General features: G+C 38.9%; 1 protein-coding gene and 6 non-coding genes across 7 annotated transcripts; 5 read left to right on the top strand and 2 right to left on the bottom strand.

The window, feature by feature from the left end:
• The first annotated feature begins 7370 nt into the window (after positions 1-7370).
• Trnap-cgg (transfer RNA proline (anticodon CGG)) lies at positions 7371-7442 on the top strand. Its single transcript has one exon. It is a non-coding gene; the product is annotated as a tRNA-Pro (tRNA).
• Positions 7443-8027: 585 nt separating this feature from the next.
• On the bottom strand, positions 8028-8099 carry Trnap-agg (transfer RNA proline (anticodon AGG)). The gene has a single exon. It is a non-coding gene; the product is annotated as a tRNA-Pro (tRNA).
• A 496-nt stretch (positions 8100-8595) lies between these two features.
• Positions 8596-8667, top strand: Trnap-agg (transfer RNA proline (anticodon AGG)). Its single transcript has one exon. It is a non-coding gene; the product is annotated as a tRNA-Pro (tRNA).
• A 757-nt stretch (positions 8668-9424) lies between these two features.
• Positions 9425-9496, top strand: Trnap-ugg (transfer RNA proline (anticodon UGG)). Its single transcript has one exon. It is a non-coding gene; the product is annotated as a tRNA-Pro (tRNA).
• Positions 9497-11776: 2280 nt separating this feature from the next.
• On the top strand, positions 11777-12334 carry LOC135462212 (uncharacterized). Its single transcript, XM_064739625.1, has one exon. The coding sequence runs from the start codon at positions 11777-11779 to the stop codon at positions 12332-12334; it is 558 nt and encodes a 185-aa protein (XP_064595695.1).
• A 4452-nt stretch (positions 12335-16786) lies between these two features.
• Positions 16787-16858, bottom strand: Trnap-agg (transfer RNA proline (anticodon AGG)). Its single transcript has one exon. It is a non-coding gene; the product is annotated as a tRNA-Pro (tRNA).
• A 977-nt stretch (positions 16859-17835) lies between these two features.
• Positions 17836-17907, top strand: Trnap-ugg (transfer RNA proline (anticodon UGG)). Its single transcript has one exon. It is a non-coding gene; the product is annotated as a tRNA-Pro (tRNA).
• Positions 17908-18001: the final 94 nt, after the last annotated feature.

Here is an 18001-nt window from a genome sequence, read left to right as displayed (position 1 = left end):
GTCACACCTGACCGAAGGAAAGTTGGACGACTTGACAATGTGATATTTGGTACCTGGTCACATCTGACGGAAGGAAAGTTTGGCGACTTGACAATGTGATATTTGGTATCTGGTTACACCTGACCGAAGGAAAGTTTGGCGACTTGAAAGTGCGATATTTTGTATCTGTTCATACCTGACTGAAGGGAAGTTCGGCGACTTGACAGTGTGGTCTTTGGTATCTGGTATCTGGTCACACTTAGCCGCAGAGAAGTTCGATGATTTGACGGTTATAATTGTCTCTGGGTTACACATGACGACGTGGAAGTTGGGCGACACGACAGAGTGATATTTGGTATCTGGTCACACTTGACCGATGTTAAGTTAGGGAACGTGACAGTGTGATAGTTGGTATCTGGTCACACTTGACCGATGTTAAGTTAGGGAACGTGACAGTGTGATAGTTGGTATCTGGCTACACATGATCGCAAGGTAAGTTCCTCGACATAACTGATACAGTGAAAAAGATTGCATCTGGAAGTTATGCACGGGAACATTATTACTGCTTTCCAAGGTTATTTAATAACCCTTTCTCTGTTTCAAGGTACCATTGTAATTAAATAAGAAGTATTATTTAAAATTCTGTGCCACAACTGAAAACGTATTATACGTATTGTGATGGACTTCAAAGAACAGGACACACTGACCTTAAGCGACCACAATGCACCTGTTCCTTTCTGAAAATATCAGCTAAATAAATACTTCTTACCAAAGATATATTTATTTATTTGATTGTTGTTCACACGTTGACGGTCATTCTTATACCTAATCTGAATATCTATATATATACATCTGTGCCATGCTTTCCGATGAGGCATGTTTTGTGTTTTAACGATCGGCTGCACACATGGCCACACGAGTGTCGTCACCAAGGTCTCACAAGCAGTGGTAGTATCGACGCTTTGTTCCCAGACTCATGCTGGATGGAAGTGAATGGTGCATAAAAGTAGAAAAGTAATATAATAATAAATAAATGAATAAACTTACAACACACGCAACAGAAAATAATATTTAGAGCTTCTCCAGGAATTGGGTACCGAGACATCTTGTGTGTATGTGTGCGTGCGTGCGTGCGTGCGTGTGTGTCAGATGTATGGGAAGGTATGACATACTCCTCTCTTTGAGAACAAACTCCTGTTGTTTTAGATAGTTCCTCCGGTGATTTTTATATAGTTCCTCCATCATTTTTTAAATAGTTCTTCCAGTGTTTTTCTTTTTTTTCTGATAGTTATTCCAGCGTTTTTTTTTAAAATACCGGTAGTTCCTCCAGTGTTTTTTATATCGTTCCTCCAGAGTACAGGTCGTTATGGAAAACGTTGATGTTGCGGCAGTTGTTGTCGTGATAGTAATAATTCTTGCACACAAATACATGCTCAGTATTAGGTGTTTTGTCGGCAATATCCATAACGCTGACGACTGGACTGGGAAACGTAATTGCCGGAAACGAAGCCACATTGTATGGTCTGAGAAAGATTATTTTATTATCCAAAAAAAAAAGGAAAGTAAATAGGTCATTATCACTAAGTTACACACTGGGTTTTCACATCATTGTATGATTTGAATTTTCCCTATACCGATCGATACACCATATACATTTCTTTTCGAGGAGAGTCCGATTTCATGTATGAAGATGTAAAAAAAAAATGCCGAACACGTCCCGAGGTCATTATATAGAAAAATCAATAATTATGTGAAATGAGGAAATGAGGGGTTTTATGTGTGATACAATTGTAGAACAACACAGTTCACGTGTTGCTATGAAAACGGATATGTGAGACAATTTGGTGAAAATACTGAATAATTTCTTGAATATAATTACAGACATTATCGAAAAGAATAAGTTGGTTCGTTGGTGTAGGCCCAGGGATATGACTCTCGCTTCGGGTGCCAGAGATGCCGGGTTCAAATCTAAAAATTTGTCACTTAAAAATGAATATCCTAATATTGTTATGTTGCTCACAATAGGCTTGTATGTGTGATATTTAACCGTTTTAGCAGTTTGTTATTATATTACGCTCCACAATTAAATTCAAATATTAAGAGTTGCTTCTGACATTCGTCGAGTGAAGACGTGTTGTTTAGAGCTCTGTTTACAGTGACTACAACAACAACGTGAGTGTAATGTGTATATTTCTCTGATTTTTGAACTCTTACTGGACAAGTGACATACAACAAGTGTTCTGCGTGTTGGGCTGCGGCCCGGGCAGTTGGAAAATGCCTGTGTCGTTTGGCCCTGCGAGGAGGCCGGAAAGGACACTGTCTGTTGCCATTTCAACGCGAAGTCATGCCGCCTTTTCTACGGCTGTCCAGAGGGACTTCATTGACTCCCTGTCTGAACTGAGTGACATTAAGTCTGAACTCTTGTGTTTTCAAAAGAACTATTTCAAGAAAATGTTCTGTGTTCGTGTTTCTACGTTAGGAGCACACAATAAGCTAGTGGCAAAGGAAAGTATTATTGTGGGTGACACGGCATGGTCGATTACGCCGGCCAGTTCTGTTTAGCCTACTTAAATTTAACAGTACACTGGTCGCCGGACGAAATGCCAGACAAGACCATTGGGGAGGCGTTAAAGCCGTACGGAGAGTGCCTTAGCGTTGTCAAACCCAACTTTTCTGTTGCGGACTTGTCACACGTCAGGACAGGTATACGAGTGTTGAGGTTTCGGTGCCACAAGACACGTTACGTGCCGAATTTCATTAACTTTGGGGGTGACGTTGTGATGTTTACATACCAAGGGAAATTGTATGAATGCAGGAAATGTGGCCAAAAAAAAAAAAAAAAAAACACAAGCTGGCCCAGTGCCAAGCAACGTGGTGTAATAACTGTAACGGGTTTTCACCTTATGAAAAGCCCCATACCGAACGTAAGTGTACCCGGGCCTGCCGTGCCTGTGGGTCATTGGAATACGCCATTGATGAATGTTGTTCACGTGAGTGGTCCTACGCCGCGAGAGTTCAAAACGTCACCCAGAACATATCACTTGTGAACAGCGTTATCGTGGATGAAGCTGAGGACGTTGACGTCGACGTTGATGGTGTAGACGTTGACGTCAATTCGGTGTCCGACGTCACTGATTCTGAAGACGCGGATGTCAACCAGTCTATGAGTGATGATGACCAAGAAGTTACTGATGACGACATGCTGGAAGATGACGTCACACAGGGGAAAGCCAACGTGTGTGAGGAGGTGTCCAGTATATCTGTTAATGGCGAACCTGTGTGTAATCAGAGAACAAGGTTGAAGTGCAGGCCGAAGTTCACGAGGTATGCTCTTCAGCGCCAGGATAGCTCAAAAAGGCGAAACTGGAAAAGACCAGTGTTCCTGACGAAGAGGTGAGCTCAGCTGATATGGAGGACAGCATTTGCACGGTTACGTCAGATGACGTCGTTCATGAAGGCATAGAGGATTCACCATTGGAGATGACCCCTACTTCGTCCTAAGACAACGACACCGTGTTACTGGAATATAGGAAACGAAAATTGACCTCCCGCGCTAGAAGGTGGTTAGAGAAAAAGAAAATGGATTATTTGGACTGATTGGACAGAAAGATGTGCACAATTAATCATGAACAATGGGTATGTACGGACTTCTGTTTTTACTCTCTATAATGTCAGTTCACAGCTTAATTCGATTTGGACCTTTGAATGTAAATGGTCTGCGTGATGTTAACAAGCAAGAGCAGGTAAAAAAAATTTGTACTTGATAATAATATTGATATCCTGTTTTTGCAAGAAACCCATTTTGCCAATTATAATGACACAAAAGGTGTAAACGTCCCCGGTGATGCACGGTGGGCGTATGGGACAAACAGGAGCTGTGGGGTGGGGATCCATTATAGGGTACACCGTGGACTATAACATACGGAAGGTAACTAGGTGTCCGTACGGTCGTTATATAACCATGAAAGTGGAAACCAATAACACTGTCCTCAATCTTGTGTGTGTGTGTGTGTGTGTACGCTCCTAACCGTTGTGAAGAAAGAAAGGACTTTATCACCAATTTAGACCCCTTGCTGTGTGGTAGTGAGGTACTTTTATTGGGGGGGGGGGGGACTTCAATTTTGTTGAGAATAATGTATTGGATAAATGTGGCAGTAACGCAATTGCTAGAACCGATGGTCTTGATGAAATTAATGTTTAAAACAAAGATTTTGGTGTTGGTGACGTATTTAGGAAAATTAGCCCTGATGAGAAATGTTATTCTTGGTCGAGAGGCCAGACAGCTAGCCGAATTGATCGATTTTATTTACCTACAGCTTTTCAAAATTATGTAACATCATCTGATCTTTTGCATGTGTCTTTCTCTGACCACTCGTGTGTATATTTTGATGTGTACTTTAAACATGTAATTACCTGGGGTCCTTTTTACTGGAAATGTAATGTGCCTGCTCTAGGAGACCCGGATTTGATTGTTAAAATCCGGGATGTGTTTAATAGTCTTTTTGCTAATATGAATAATGTAAACGAGACGGATTTAATTAATAACTGGGATCAATTTAAGTGTAAATGTAAGGAGGGTAAATTAGCGGATTTGGAGAAGGAACTGAATGTTTTAAAAGAAAACCCTGTTAATAAGGCTGAGGAAATCGAAAACGTAAAGAAAGCAATAAATGCTCTGCACAAGACAGCCCGTGATGGGGTGGTAATTAGATCCAAGGCTGTGTATTTTGACCAGGGTGAAAAGCCGACGTGATACTTTGTGAAGTGAGAGGTCGACAGAGCCAAAAATGATTAAAAATATCAGATGTTATAAGGAAGGCTCAAAAGTCCATACAGGTCAAGGTAATATTGCTGATTGTATTGGCTCTTATTACAAAGATTTGTGTTCAAAAGGAAGTACTGACACACAGTTGCAAGATGTCTTTTTGTCCGAATTACCGGAGTTGTCAAAGAATTCCAGAGATTCCTGTGAAGGTATACTAACTGAAGAAGAATTATATTTTTCTGTAGTGATGGTAGTGATGGCCTTCCGGCGGAATTTTATGTTCAGTTTTGGTCCATCTTTGGAAAAATTTATATGTCTGTTGTCAATTGTTGTTTTCGTTCTGGATCACTTACGTCATCTCAGCGATCTGGTTTAATTACTCTTCTTTGTAAGGACCCTGACAATTCAGACAATATTAAAAACTGTAGACCAATAAACTTGTTGAATGTTGACTACAAAATTGTCTCCAAAGCCTTGTGTAATGGACTGAAATCTGTCATCGATACCATTGTTGCACAGAACCAAACCAGTGGGATCCCGGGTAGGAGTATATTTGACAATTTACACTTGCTAAGGAATACGTATGATTTTGTCGAACAAAAAGACCTTAAGGCTTATTTTATCATTTTGGACCAGGAAAAAGCCTTCGATCGAGTAGATTGGTCGTTTTTATTTAAATGTTTGGAAAAGTACAATTTTGGTCCCGACTTTTGTAGATGGGGGAAAATGTTATACACAGATATACATGTATCTAGCAAAGTGATTGTAAATGGGCATTTGCCGGACTCCTTCAACTTATATCGAGGTGTCCGCCAAGGCTGTGCTCTTTCTCCGTTATTGTATGTATTGTCTCTCGAGCCATTTATTGCGGCTGTTCGAAATGATTTGCCAATTAAGGGAGTAAGCATGCCTGAAACTGACAAATAGGCGAATGTGTCCGCCTTTGAGGACGATTCAACTGTCATTGTTTCTCAAGAGAGCTCTGTTGATCATGTTGTAGAAGTAGCACAGAGGTACTGTAAAGCATCAGGAGCAATGTTGAACTTGTCGAAAAGTGCCGCACTTCCCATAGGCAAATGGGACTCTAATAATGTTGCTGACATTGGCCTGCAGACAGTCAAAAATGCTAAGATATGTGGTGTGTACTTTGGTCCTGATGCAGAAGATTTGAACTCTGATCGTATTCTCACCAAGGTTAAAAGAAATGTATCTTCCTGGTCAGGAATGTTTCTAACTCTCAGGGGGAAATTTGTGTTGATCAATTCAGTGGCCTTAGCCGTCTTGTGGTTTACTGCCCAATGCGTTTACTTGCCCACTGAATGCGTTACACTTTGTAATCAGACTGTTCAGAGATTTCTATGGGATAACAAACCAGAGTGTCTAAAAAGAACTGTTGTATGCAATTCATTTGCGGCTGGCGGTCTTAATGTTCAAAATATTTATTGCAAGCTTGAAATGTTTGGTATAAAGCACATTTTGAAATTGTTACACCGGTCCACCGCTGATTGGACACACTTTGCCATTCACTGAATCGGATTATGACTACGTAATGTTAGACCTGATTTTGGTAGATCTAGTATTCCTCATTCAGAGTATGTGCCTAGGTTTTACAAGTACGCCCTCGATGCTTGGAGGGAATTGTATACAGGGCAGACTCTGCCTTTTATTTGTTTTAGCAAGGCTATTTATATCCAGATTCTTAAAAAAAGTCATAGAAGCCCCACGTGTTGTTGTGAAGCGGCCGCAATTAGAATGGCCAGTTATATGGAAGACTGTATTTAACAAATTCTTAGATCACAACTTGATTAATTTTTGTTTTAAACTAGTTCATGACATCCTACCTGTTAAAGAGGGGCTTTTGCGGCGAAATATAGCCACTGACACGTGTGTTCTGTCAAGGCTCAGAAACACTGGCACATTTATTTGTGGAATGTAACATGATTAGACATGTAATTAATGAATTTCTTGGAGTGATTATCAGACATGCCAATTTTGTACCGTCCTTTAACGAAAAGCACCTTATCCATAAATTGTTTGAAAATGTAAACAAAGCAGACGAATCAATTTGTTTGTATATACTGAGTGTTCTTCAATTTTCGTTGTGGTGTACCAGAAATGACATAATCATTAATGGTAAGCAAAGAGATGCCAGTTATACTGTCTCTGCTGCAAAGGGTATTGTGAGAACTCGGGTTCATGTTGATTTTGTTCGTCTCGGCCCAAGGTGTTTCAAAGGTATATGGGGTAAAAATAACGTGATCTGTAAAGTTGTAAACGGTAAACTTATTTACTTACTGAGGTAACGTCCTCAAAAACTGATACTTCCATCAGAAATACGCAATCTAGGTCTCTGCGATATATTTTCTTTTCTTTTAAATTTGATTGCTGTACAGATCGTGTCTCGTACACTGTATTGTCATTCAAGTAAATATGTCTTATGGTGAATAAATTTTCTTATCAAAAAAAAAAAAAACATAATTCAAATATTAGTCGTGATTAGGTTTTCACTGACTTATGATTTGGCTCTGTTGCTTAATGCTGTTTTGACTGATAAGTGATTTAAGTACTTATGTGATACTGTATTTCCATTTATATTAATAAATGAATTAATTAATATTTTTATCAAGGCTTGTTGGTCTAGGGGTATGATTCTCGCTTCGGGTGCGAGAGGTCCCGGGTTCAATTCCCGGACAAGCCCTGTTTACTTTTCAACCCTATTTCTGTATAAACTGGAAGAATATTTTTTTCTTTATAAACTGGACGATAAAGGAATTCTTCCAGCGGGTAAAGTAAAATAAGGCTACTCTTCCTACATCCGTAAAATTAATTAACCAGATGTATTAAGTAAGTTAATACAGTTTAAAATCTCAACGCATGCGTATATTTGAAATCAGTTTGATTTCTCTGCACGTGGGTAGTCCATCAGCTGCCTTTCAGGTGGTGTGTTTATTGATTTTGTCAAGTCTGTATATAACTATAAACTATAGATCCACTCTTGTTATAAACCTGGGTAAAATTAGGTCAACGTTAGTAATCCGCCAGTTAGTCATTAAATATATAAATCTGAACAACTATGTTCATGTCGTTGTGGCATTGCTTATATGAATAAAATCTTTAATCCTTTAGGTAATCTTAAATCCAGGTTGTGAAAGCTATCATAAATCGATATTTTACTCACGCAAAAGATATTAGACTAAATGCCTTACACTATTGTCTGTTGAATGTGACCTGTTTCCCGTCCAATAGAAACTGTTCCGTATATGTAAAGAAAAAGAAAACACTAGGGCTTGTCCGGGAATTGAACCCGGGACCTCTCGCACCCTAAGCGAGAATCATACCACTAGACCAACAAGCCACACTTGCATAGAACTGAACTTGCCCGTTATTTGTCGTTTTTATTCCGATATAGGCCAAACTGGAGTACAATTCAGTATGAACTATAAATATCTGTAAAGATGGAAAGAACCATAAAATCGTTTTTATTCCGATATAGGCCAAACTGGAGTACAATTCAGTATGAACTATAAATATCTGTAAAGATGGAAAGAACCATAAAATCACTGTACAGTCGCGATTTCAAAACTAGTGTGTTATTAATAGTTATATATATATATATATATATATATATATATATATATATATATATATATCTGAACAACTATTAAAGATATATTAAAGATATATATATAACTATTAATAACACACTAGTTTTGAAATCGCGACTGTACAGTGATTTTCTGGTTCTTTCCATCTTTACAGATATTTATAGTTCATACTGAATTGTACTCCAGTTTGGCCTATATCGGAATAAAAACGACAAATAACGGGCAAGTTCAGTTCTATGCAAGTGTGGCTTGTTGGTCTAGTGGTATGATTCTCGCTTAGGGTGCGAGAGGTCCCGGGTTCAATTCCCGGACAAGCCCTAGTGGTTTTCTTTTTCTTTACATATACGGAACAGTTTCTATTGGACGGGAAACAGGTCACATGTACATGTATCTTATATGTCAGTGATTAACATGCGACTCTTGATACGTTGGCAGTGTTAAGTATTTAAGACACATGTGAAAGCAATAAAAGAAATCTGTTGAATTGCTATTTATATGGTGGACAAGATAGAAGCCAGATTCTTTAGTCTTAGTTCTGACAAAATTTACTCTCGGAAGTAAATAGCGGTAAATAAAGAATTATCGATAAATCGTTGAACCTTATGTGCATTATGTACAATATGTTCACCAGCATTTATAGATCGGCTTGTCATTTGCCCCACACACAATGTTATATGTTCCTCGAATAATACTGGCACTACTTTCAACTACTTGTATCTCGTGACTACCCTAATTAGTTTCATGAAGAACATCATACTTGGTGCCTAACTTGAGTGTTATACCTATATCGGGTTATATCTTGTCTTTAATCTATATTCATGTACGGATGTGTAAAAAGTCTGACACATCACTAGATCGATACAGAAAATCAATATTTAATGTGAAACCAGGGGCTAGCCATGGTTGTGTAAAATGAGTAATTTTACGTATGATAACGTAAAGTGACAAATAACAATGTTCATGTGGAAATCTTTGTAATGTGATAAATGTGTTTGTTGGACAAATGAAATTAGTGAACACTAGTGACTATTAATTTTCTGTATATAATTACAGACATTAACAAGCCGTTTATAGTGGATCGTTGGTCTAGAGGTATGATTCTCGCTTTGGGTGCGAGAGGTCCCGGGTTCAATTCCCGGACGAGCCCGATAAACATTTTGATTCTTCACCGGTAAAATTATTCCAACTTCACCTCCATATGTAAATTGTAGTTAATTTACATTCACATTTTGACTCCAAATATGGCATATGAATATATTCTTTATATTCCAAATCTGAGTACTGGACTTGGGAAAGCCATTCTGTGAAAGCAAGCTTACACTGTCAGGGACCGTCAAAACCCCAAGTGTAATACATACATAGATACTCTGCCCGAGGTCGTCGTCGTGTGACGAAAATTGTTAAGTACAACCCTCAAACACCAAATATACATACTTCGTCGGGTTACAGGAGTTACAATCACAAGTCCCTGTTGGAAATAAACATATTGTCTTTACAAAGCCCAGTAGAACAGTTTCATCATGGTGGATATTGCACCTAAGAATTTAGAATAATCACCGTAAGCTTTAACAAGTGCTGAAAATTATACCATCATGTTTTTCAGGTTTCAAATTCAAAACCCTGAACGACAGCAAATCGTGACAAACAAACGTGCCGGTATACTAGTCATCAACGATAAAGTACGTTCAATACGTCAATATTCACAAAATATATAGCCAACATAAAGTTAGGTTTTATCATCAAACACCGGTAAGAAAGAATATGAAATAAGAAATAATATAACAAAGGCCATGAAAAAAGTCAAGGGTTTTCAAATGATTAAAAAAGCATGTCTAAATTCAGTCACTATCTAAACCATACCTACCAAGCTAGCTATAAATTTTCATGAATCAAAATTAAAAGTGTATTTCAATTGACCTTTGTAGGTGATAATGGTGTCTGTGCACTGTTTGCTGAGATAAAAAATACCAATACAAATGTAAATGGTTACAAATTCAAAGAAAGGATTAACATCCTAGATATTAGTATGTTATTTCTCACAAATATATGCCTACGTGTGATTTTTGGCAGTTTGTATTATGTGGTCTGTAATTCTTATACCGTGTGCGAGTACATCACATTTTTGTTCAAGTCGGAACAGTCTGATAAACTGGTCCTGTGTGTTTAAGGCTCTTTTCGGATCAGTACAAAACACTCCAGTCTTTTGACATGGTATATAATATGTAAGTAGTACGATAAGCGTCAACATACATGACTGCTTAGCTGCACATAAATGTCATGACACTATCAAAACATTTGTACAAAAGCAAGCACGCTATACTATATCGCCACACATCACTGGTCAACGCTTTTTTAATAAATATATCTTTCATTATTATGCTCAACGAGGCTTGTTGGTCTAGGGGTGTGATTCTCGCTTCGGGTGCGAGAGGTACCTGGTTCAATTCCCGGACAAGCCCAGTTTTTTTATTTTCAGTATTGTTTTATTTGAATTTTAGGCAGATAAACTGAATAGGGAGTGTGCTAGACGCCGAAGTGAACGGACGTGTCGGTTATTCTCTGCTGTTTACACATTTGTGCAACAACAACGCTTTTTTTTGAGACTGATTTATTTGGTGAACTGGGTGCCCACAGAGCTTGAGTTTGGCCAGTGGTTACTGTTTGGTGAAGGGCGTGTGCCCCGTTGGATCAGGTATGTCCAAGCCCGTGTCGTTTTCGCCTGTAAACAGGCCATGCAGAACTTTGTCTGTGTCAATCTCTACACGAAACAGCCCGGCATTTTCTACGGCAGTCCAGAAGGACTTTATTCCTTTTCTGTCAAGTGTGTTAAATATCAAGACAGAGCTAATAAGTTTTCAGAAGAATTATTTAAAGAAACACTTTTATCTCCGCGTGTCTACAGTGGCTGGGCATAATGTCCTAGTGAGTAAATCCAATGTTGTTATAAATGGAACGACGTGGCCTATTATGCCTGAATCTGACGGCCCACTGGGCACCGGATGAAATGTCAGATGACACTATCGAGGCAGCTTTGAAACCCTATGGTGAATGCCTGGGTGTGACGAAACCCAGATTTTCAGACCCGGAGCTCTCACATGTTCGGACAGGTATTCGGATTTACAGATTTAGGTGTCACAAAGTTCGATATGTACCAAATTTTATTAATTTCGGTGGTGACATTGTTATGTTTACCTACCCCGGGCAAACCTATGAATGTCGGAAGTGTGGCCAAAAATCACACAAGGCGGCAGAGTGTAGGGCACTGTGGTGTTCTAACTGCGACGGTTTCTCCCCCCATGAGAATCCTCATACAGAGAAGGACTGTACAGATCCATGCCGAATGTGTGACTCAGGGCTTCATACGGTCAGTGACTGTTGTGCGAGAGTAATATCGTACGCGACGCGAGTTAAGGGAAACCTATCGTCTATGCGCCAGTATAATAAGGAAGACGCCGTAAAACAAGATGACGTTGATGTTGACGTCAGCGACGATGATGACCCATTCAACGCACCTGCAAGGGAACTGGTTCAAGACAGCGAAGAGAACGAAGACGAAATCGACGGGAATGGTGACGACAGCGCCGATGATGACGTCAGCGATGACAGCGAGTCTGATAAGGAGATGGACGTCCGGGAGAATACTAAGAACACCGAAGAAGTGGATGTTGGTGATAATGAAACGTCATCAGCTATCCCGAGGGTGAAGAATGTGGTGGTGGCTGACGTGCACGCTCCCGACGTGCGTTCACCAGTCCCAGTCGAGGAAAAGCGAGCTAAGTTGGACAATGGCAGTACAGCCGAAGAGGCAGCGTCATCTATCCCGCCCAGTTCCCATCCTACTGATTATGATGATGTTGATGCCGATCAGTCGTCAGAGCGTATGACGCCGACTCCATCTCAGGAGGGGGACACCATGCTTCTGGAATACAGGAAAAGAAAATCGCTTGCTTCTCGTGCGAGGCAGCGAATGAAAAGAGACAAATGAGTTGTAGCGTAATTAGGACTTTCTTATTTGACCACAATGGGTATGTACGCTCTACCTTTACTTATTTGTATAATGAGCTTAAATAATATTCGTTTTGGGACTTTAAACATTAATGGTTTACGGGATCCGTCTAAACAAGAACATGTCAAGCAATTTGTTTTCGATAAAGGAACTGATGTACTATTCTTACAGGAAACACACTTCGAAAACTATAATGACACTAAATATTTGCAAATCCCGGGCGATGCAAGGTGGGCGTATGGGTCAAATCGACGTTGTGGGGTGGGAATAATTATTAGGTATACGGTAGACTGCTTTATACGGAAAATACAGAGGTGCCCTAACCGTCGGTACATAAGCCTTAGGGTCGAAGTCAACAGCATTTCTTTAAACCTTGTTTGTGTATATGCCCCTAATAATCCAAAGGAAAGAAAAGAGTTTATTTCTAATCTAGATAATGTGATGCAGGGCAGTGAGTTGGTTATTATGGGTGGGGATTTTAATTGTGTCGAGAGCATTGAATTAGATAGAGCTGGCTATTCCACTAATGGAAGGAATTATGGAGTGGACGAAATTAATAATTTGAAAAGAGATTTTGGTATTTGTGATATTTTTAGGAAACTGCATCCGAATAAGAATTGTTACACGTGGTCTAGGCGCCAGTGTGCCGGTAGATTGGATAGGTTTTATATCCCTAACGCTGTGTTTAAGTATGTAACCCAGTGTGATGCTGTACATGTGTCTTTTTCTGATCATTCGTGTTTGTTTTTTGATATTTCTTTTGAAGATGCCATTTCATGGGGGCCGTTCTACTGGAAGTGTAATACTTCTGTGTTAAATGACACGGAGCTTGTTGATAATATTAAATCTGTCTTCCATGATATTTTCTCTGTCTGAACAACTGGTCATGCAGATCTAATAGACAGATGGGAGACATTTAAAAGGGAATGTAAAGACAGAATTCGGAGTTACCGTAAGGAGAAATCTATGAACAAAAAACGTGATTTGTTGGAACTTGAACAAGAATTAAATGCGTTAAAATCTAGTCTAGTCATTAACTGTGAGCGTATTGACAATGTGAAAAAGACTCTAAATGCCCTTTATAAGTCGAATCATGCGGGAGCGGTTATCCGTGCTAAAGCTGTTCATTTTGATCAGGGAGAAAAAGCAACCAAATATTTCATTAGACGAGAAGTTGGTAGGGGCAGAAAGAAGATGATCAAAAGTATTACTTGTCATAGTGATTCCTCAATATCCCATGAATCTCAGGAAGGTATTGCTAAGTGTATAAGATCGTATTATATGAAATTGTATACTGAACAAGATAATGACTCCTCCATTCAAGATGAGTTCTTGTCATCGCTTCCGATGTTAAATGACGATTGTAAAACTGCCTGCGAAGGCCTTTTGACTGAACAGGAGTTGTTTTTTGCAGTAAAAAATATGTCTAAAAACCGTTCGCCGGGATGCGACGGTTTGTCAGCAGAGTTTTATGTACAATTTTGGCCCCTGTTTTCGGGTGTGTTTACCGATGTAGTTAATTACTGTTTTAACTTGGGTAGATTAAGTAATTCGCAGCGTTCTTGGTTAATCACACTATTATGTAAGGACCCCGACAATGCCGAAAGCATAAAAAACTGGAGGCCAATTAGCTTACTAAATGTAGATTATAAGATTGTTTCTAAAGCTTTGTGCAATCGGTTAAAAATGTGATCGATACAATTGTACTTCAGAATCAGACATGTGGAATGCCAGGCCGAAGTATTTTTGACAACGTTCACTTATTACGAAATACATATGATTATTTTGAACAAAAAGATTTAAAAGGATGCTTTCTTAACTTAGATCAGGAGAAAGCCTTTGACAGAGTAGACTGGTCATTTTTGTTCAAATATTTGGAGAAATTTAACTTCGGACCCGACTTTTGTAAGTGGGTGCAATTATTATAAACTGATATTACAAGTAATGTTATTGTGAACGGGCACATAACGGAAGAATTTAAAGTGAGTCGAGGTGTTCGACAGGGTTGTTCTTTGTCACCATTATTGTATGTGTTGTCCTTAGAGCCCTTTATAGCGGCCATTAGAAACAATGACGAAATTAATGGTGTATGGTTACCCGGCACAAATAAGGAAACAAGAGTGTCGGCATTTGCAGATGATACGACTGCAATTTTATCTGAAGAGAGTTCTGTTCCGCATGTAATTAAAATAGCAGAAAGTTATGGAAAAGCCTCAGGAGCAAAACTCAACTTGTTGAAAAGCACGGTTCTTCCTATTGGTAACTGGGACGAAACTAACGTGGACAGTGGTGGGCTTAACATCACTACAAACTCAAAGATTTGTGGGGTATTTTTTGGACAAGATCAAACAGAACTCAATTCTGAGCGTGTTTTAAGTAAGGTAAAGAAACATGTATCAGCATGGAATGGAAGATATTTGACCCTACGGGGGAGGTCTGTCTTAATTAATACAGTTGCTTTAGCTGTCTTATGGTTTTCTGCACAGTGTACTCTGTTGCCACCTAAATGTGTCAATTAATGTTCCCAAACTGTGTTCAGATTTTTTGTGGGATAACAAGCCCGAAAGAGAGTTGTCGTACATAATAAAATAGGGAATGGAAGCCTAAACGTACATAATATAGAATGCAAAATAAAAGCACTTGTTACTCGGCATGTTTTAAAATTAATTCATGCAACAACAGCGGAATAGAAATACTTTGCCATCTATTGGTTGGGTTTACCCTTAAGGCATGTTTGTCGTGAATTCTGTCGTTCCAATGTTCCACATTCTGAAAACATTCCACCTTTCTATAGACTGGCCCTGAGCGCCTGGAGAGAATTTACCACAGGTGTACAGCAACCTGTAACATTGTGTTCAAGCAGGTATATTTATGAATATTTTGTAACAAAAATAGTACATTGTCCAAGAGCAATGGTGTCTATGCCGCATTTGGACTGGGTTAGAATATGGAAAACTGTTTTTCATCAATTGTTAGATCACAATTTGGTCAACTTCAGTTACAAGTTTGTTCATGACATTTTGCTGTTAAGGAAAAACTTCTTAGGAGAATGTAGCCACCGATGGCTTGTGTGTTTTTTGCTCCCTGTCTGAAACTCGGCAACATCTGTTTGTATAATGTAAGATCGTTCAGGATGTGTTTAATGACTTTAACCGGATATTTATTTTGTTTGCGAACTACCTACCAAATATGGACTCGGAAACATTAATTTACAAGGTATTCAATTCCACCTTTAAAATAAATTCAACAATTTTCAAAAAAAATAAATAAATAAAAAAAAGGTAATGTAAAATCCGGTATATATCCATCCACCGCAGCATTGCCCATCGGATCCAATAAGATTAATATGAATACGAATTATGATCTGTGAAGAATTATTTTATTTTCAAAAAAAAATAATGAAAAAAACCTAAGAAAGTAAAATTAGGTCATCATCAATAAGTTACACAATGGGTTTTCAGATCATTGTATGATTGGAATTTTCCCTTTGCCCATCGATACACTATATGCATTTCTTTTCGAGGATGAAAATTGAAATAAGGCTAGTCATGAGAAAATTACTCTTTGGATTCAACTACATTCCGGGGCCTCCGTGGCTCATTTGGTTAGGGCGCTAGCGCAGCGTAATGACCCAGGAGTCTCTCACCAATGCGGTCGCTGTGAGTTCAAGTCCAGCTCATGCTGGCTTCCTCTCCGGCCGTACGTGTGAAGGTCTGAAAGCAGCCTGCGGATGGTCGTGGGTTTCCCCCGGACTCTGCCCGGTTTCCACCCACCAATAATGCTAGCCGCCGTTGTATAAGTGAAATATTCTTGAGTACGGCGTAAAACAACAATCAAATAAATAAATAAAATAACTGGAATATGGTTCCTCAGCAGGATTAATAGACGTGGTGAACGCTTATGTGGTACCCTATGTGCTGTCTGGCCTGAGGGACAGCAGGTGCAGGTATGTGCAGTACAGCACTTTCTTAAAAGATAGCCTTTTAATAAAAACATGAGAAATGTAAGTTGGTATTTCTGCACATACATGTAATATTTCAACAGCTGTTGTTCTATCCCGATCTGTGCACGTTCACCCGGTGAGTCCGCCAGTTACCTGTCAGGTTGCCGTAGATTTATTTATTTACTGTGACATACCTCTATAGCTAGGATATACACGCACAGGCCAATTTTTGTTGAACAGCTAGCTTATTAACCTGCTCCCAGCTTTAAGTAAGCACTTAAGTACCATGACAGTATATGTTGTAGACATATGAAGTGCACCTAGGGTTAGTTATCTCAAAGTATGCTTCATGAAAGCCACCCTTGGTTTGATTTTGATTGGTGTTTTACTCCGTACTCAAGAATATTTCACTTATACGACAACTGCCACATTAAGGTGCCCATTTCGAATAGAAACTGTCCTGTATGTGTAAAGTAAAGAAAATATTCGGGCTTGTCCGGGAATTGAACCCGGGACCTCTCGCACCCTAAGCGAGAATCATACCACTAGACCAACAAGCCACACTTGTTCAGGACTGAACTTGTCTGTTATTCATTGTTTTTATTCCAATATATGTCTAATTGGAGCACAATTCAGTATGAACTATAAATATCTATAAAGATGCAAAGAACCATAAAGTCACTGTACAATCTCAATTTCTACACAAGTGTGTCAACTTAATCAAGTTGACTAGTCTTATTAAGCCCATCAAAACCTAAGTACACTACGTTCCTACGTAAGTCATTTTATACGACGCAGCCATGAGGAGAAAAGTGCTATGTAACCTATCATATGTCAACACCGGTCTGTATATAAATGTACATGTATCTTACATGTCAGTGATTAACATGCGACTCTTGATACGTTGGCAGTGTTAAGTATTTAATAAAGTAAGTATTAATAAAAGAAATCTGTTGTTTTGCTATTTATATGGTGGACAAGATAGAAGCCAGATTCTTTAGTCTTACTGTCGCAAGCAAACAGCGGTAAATAAAGAATTATCGATAAATCGTTGAACCTTATGTTCATTACATGTACAATATGTTCACCAGCATTTATAGATCGGCTTGTCATTTGCCCCACACACAATGTTATATGTTCCTCGAATAATACTGGCACTGCTTTCAACTACTTGTATCTCGTGACTACCATAATTAGATTCATGAAGAACATGATACTTGGTGCTTAACTTGAGTGTTATACCTACATCGGGTTATATCTTGTCTTTAATCTATATTCATGTAAGGATGTGTAAAAAGTCTGACACATCACTAGATCGATATAGAAAATCAATATTTAATGTGAAATCAGGGGCTAGCCATGGTTGTGTAAAATGAGTAATTTTACGTATGATAACGCTGTAAAGTGACGTATAACAATGTTCATGTGGAACTCTTGGTAATGTGATAAATGTGTTTAGCGATTAGTGAAATTAGTGAACACTAGTGACTATTAATTTGCTGTATATAATTACAGACATTAACTGGCCGTTTATACTGGCTCGTTGGTCTAGAGGTATGATTCTCGCTTTGGGTGCGAGAGGTCCCGGGTTCAATTCCCGGACGAGCCCGGTAAAGATTTTGATTATTCACTGGTAAAATTATTCCACATCCATATGTAAATTGCGGTTAATTTACATTCACATTTTGACTCCAAATACGGCA

The sequence above is a fragment of the Liolophura sinensis genome, chromosome 1 (genome assembly GCF_032854445.1).
Source record: "Liolophura sinensis isolate JHLJ2023 chromosome 1, CUHK_Ljap_v2, whole genome shotgun sequence".
In the NCBI taxonomy this organism is placed as follows: domain Eukaryota; kingdom Metazoa; phylum Mollusca; class Polyplacophora; order Chitonida; family Chitonidae; genus Liolophura; species Liolophura sinensis.
The sequence above is the reverse complement of the archived record's forward strand: the minus strand, read 5'-3'. Positions and strand labels throughout refer to the sequence as shown.

Bases quoted from the DNA above. Each gene is read 5' to 3' on its own strand.
- LOC135462212 (XM_064739625.1), top strand. From the start codon at position 11,777: ATGCGCCAGTATAATAAGGAAGACGCCGTAAAACAAGATGACGTTGAT.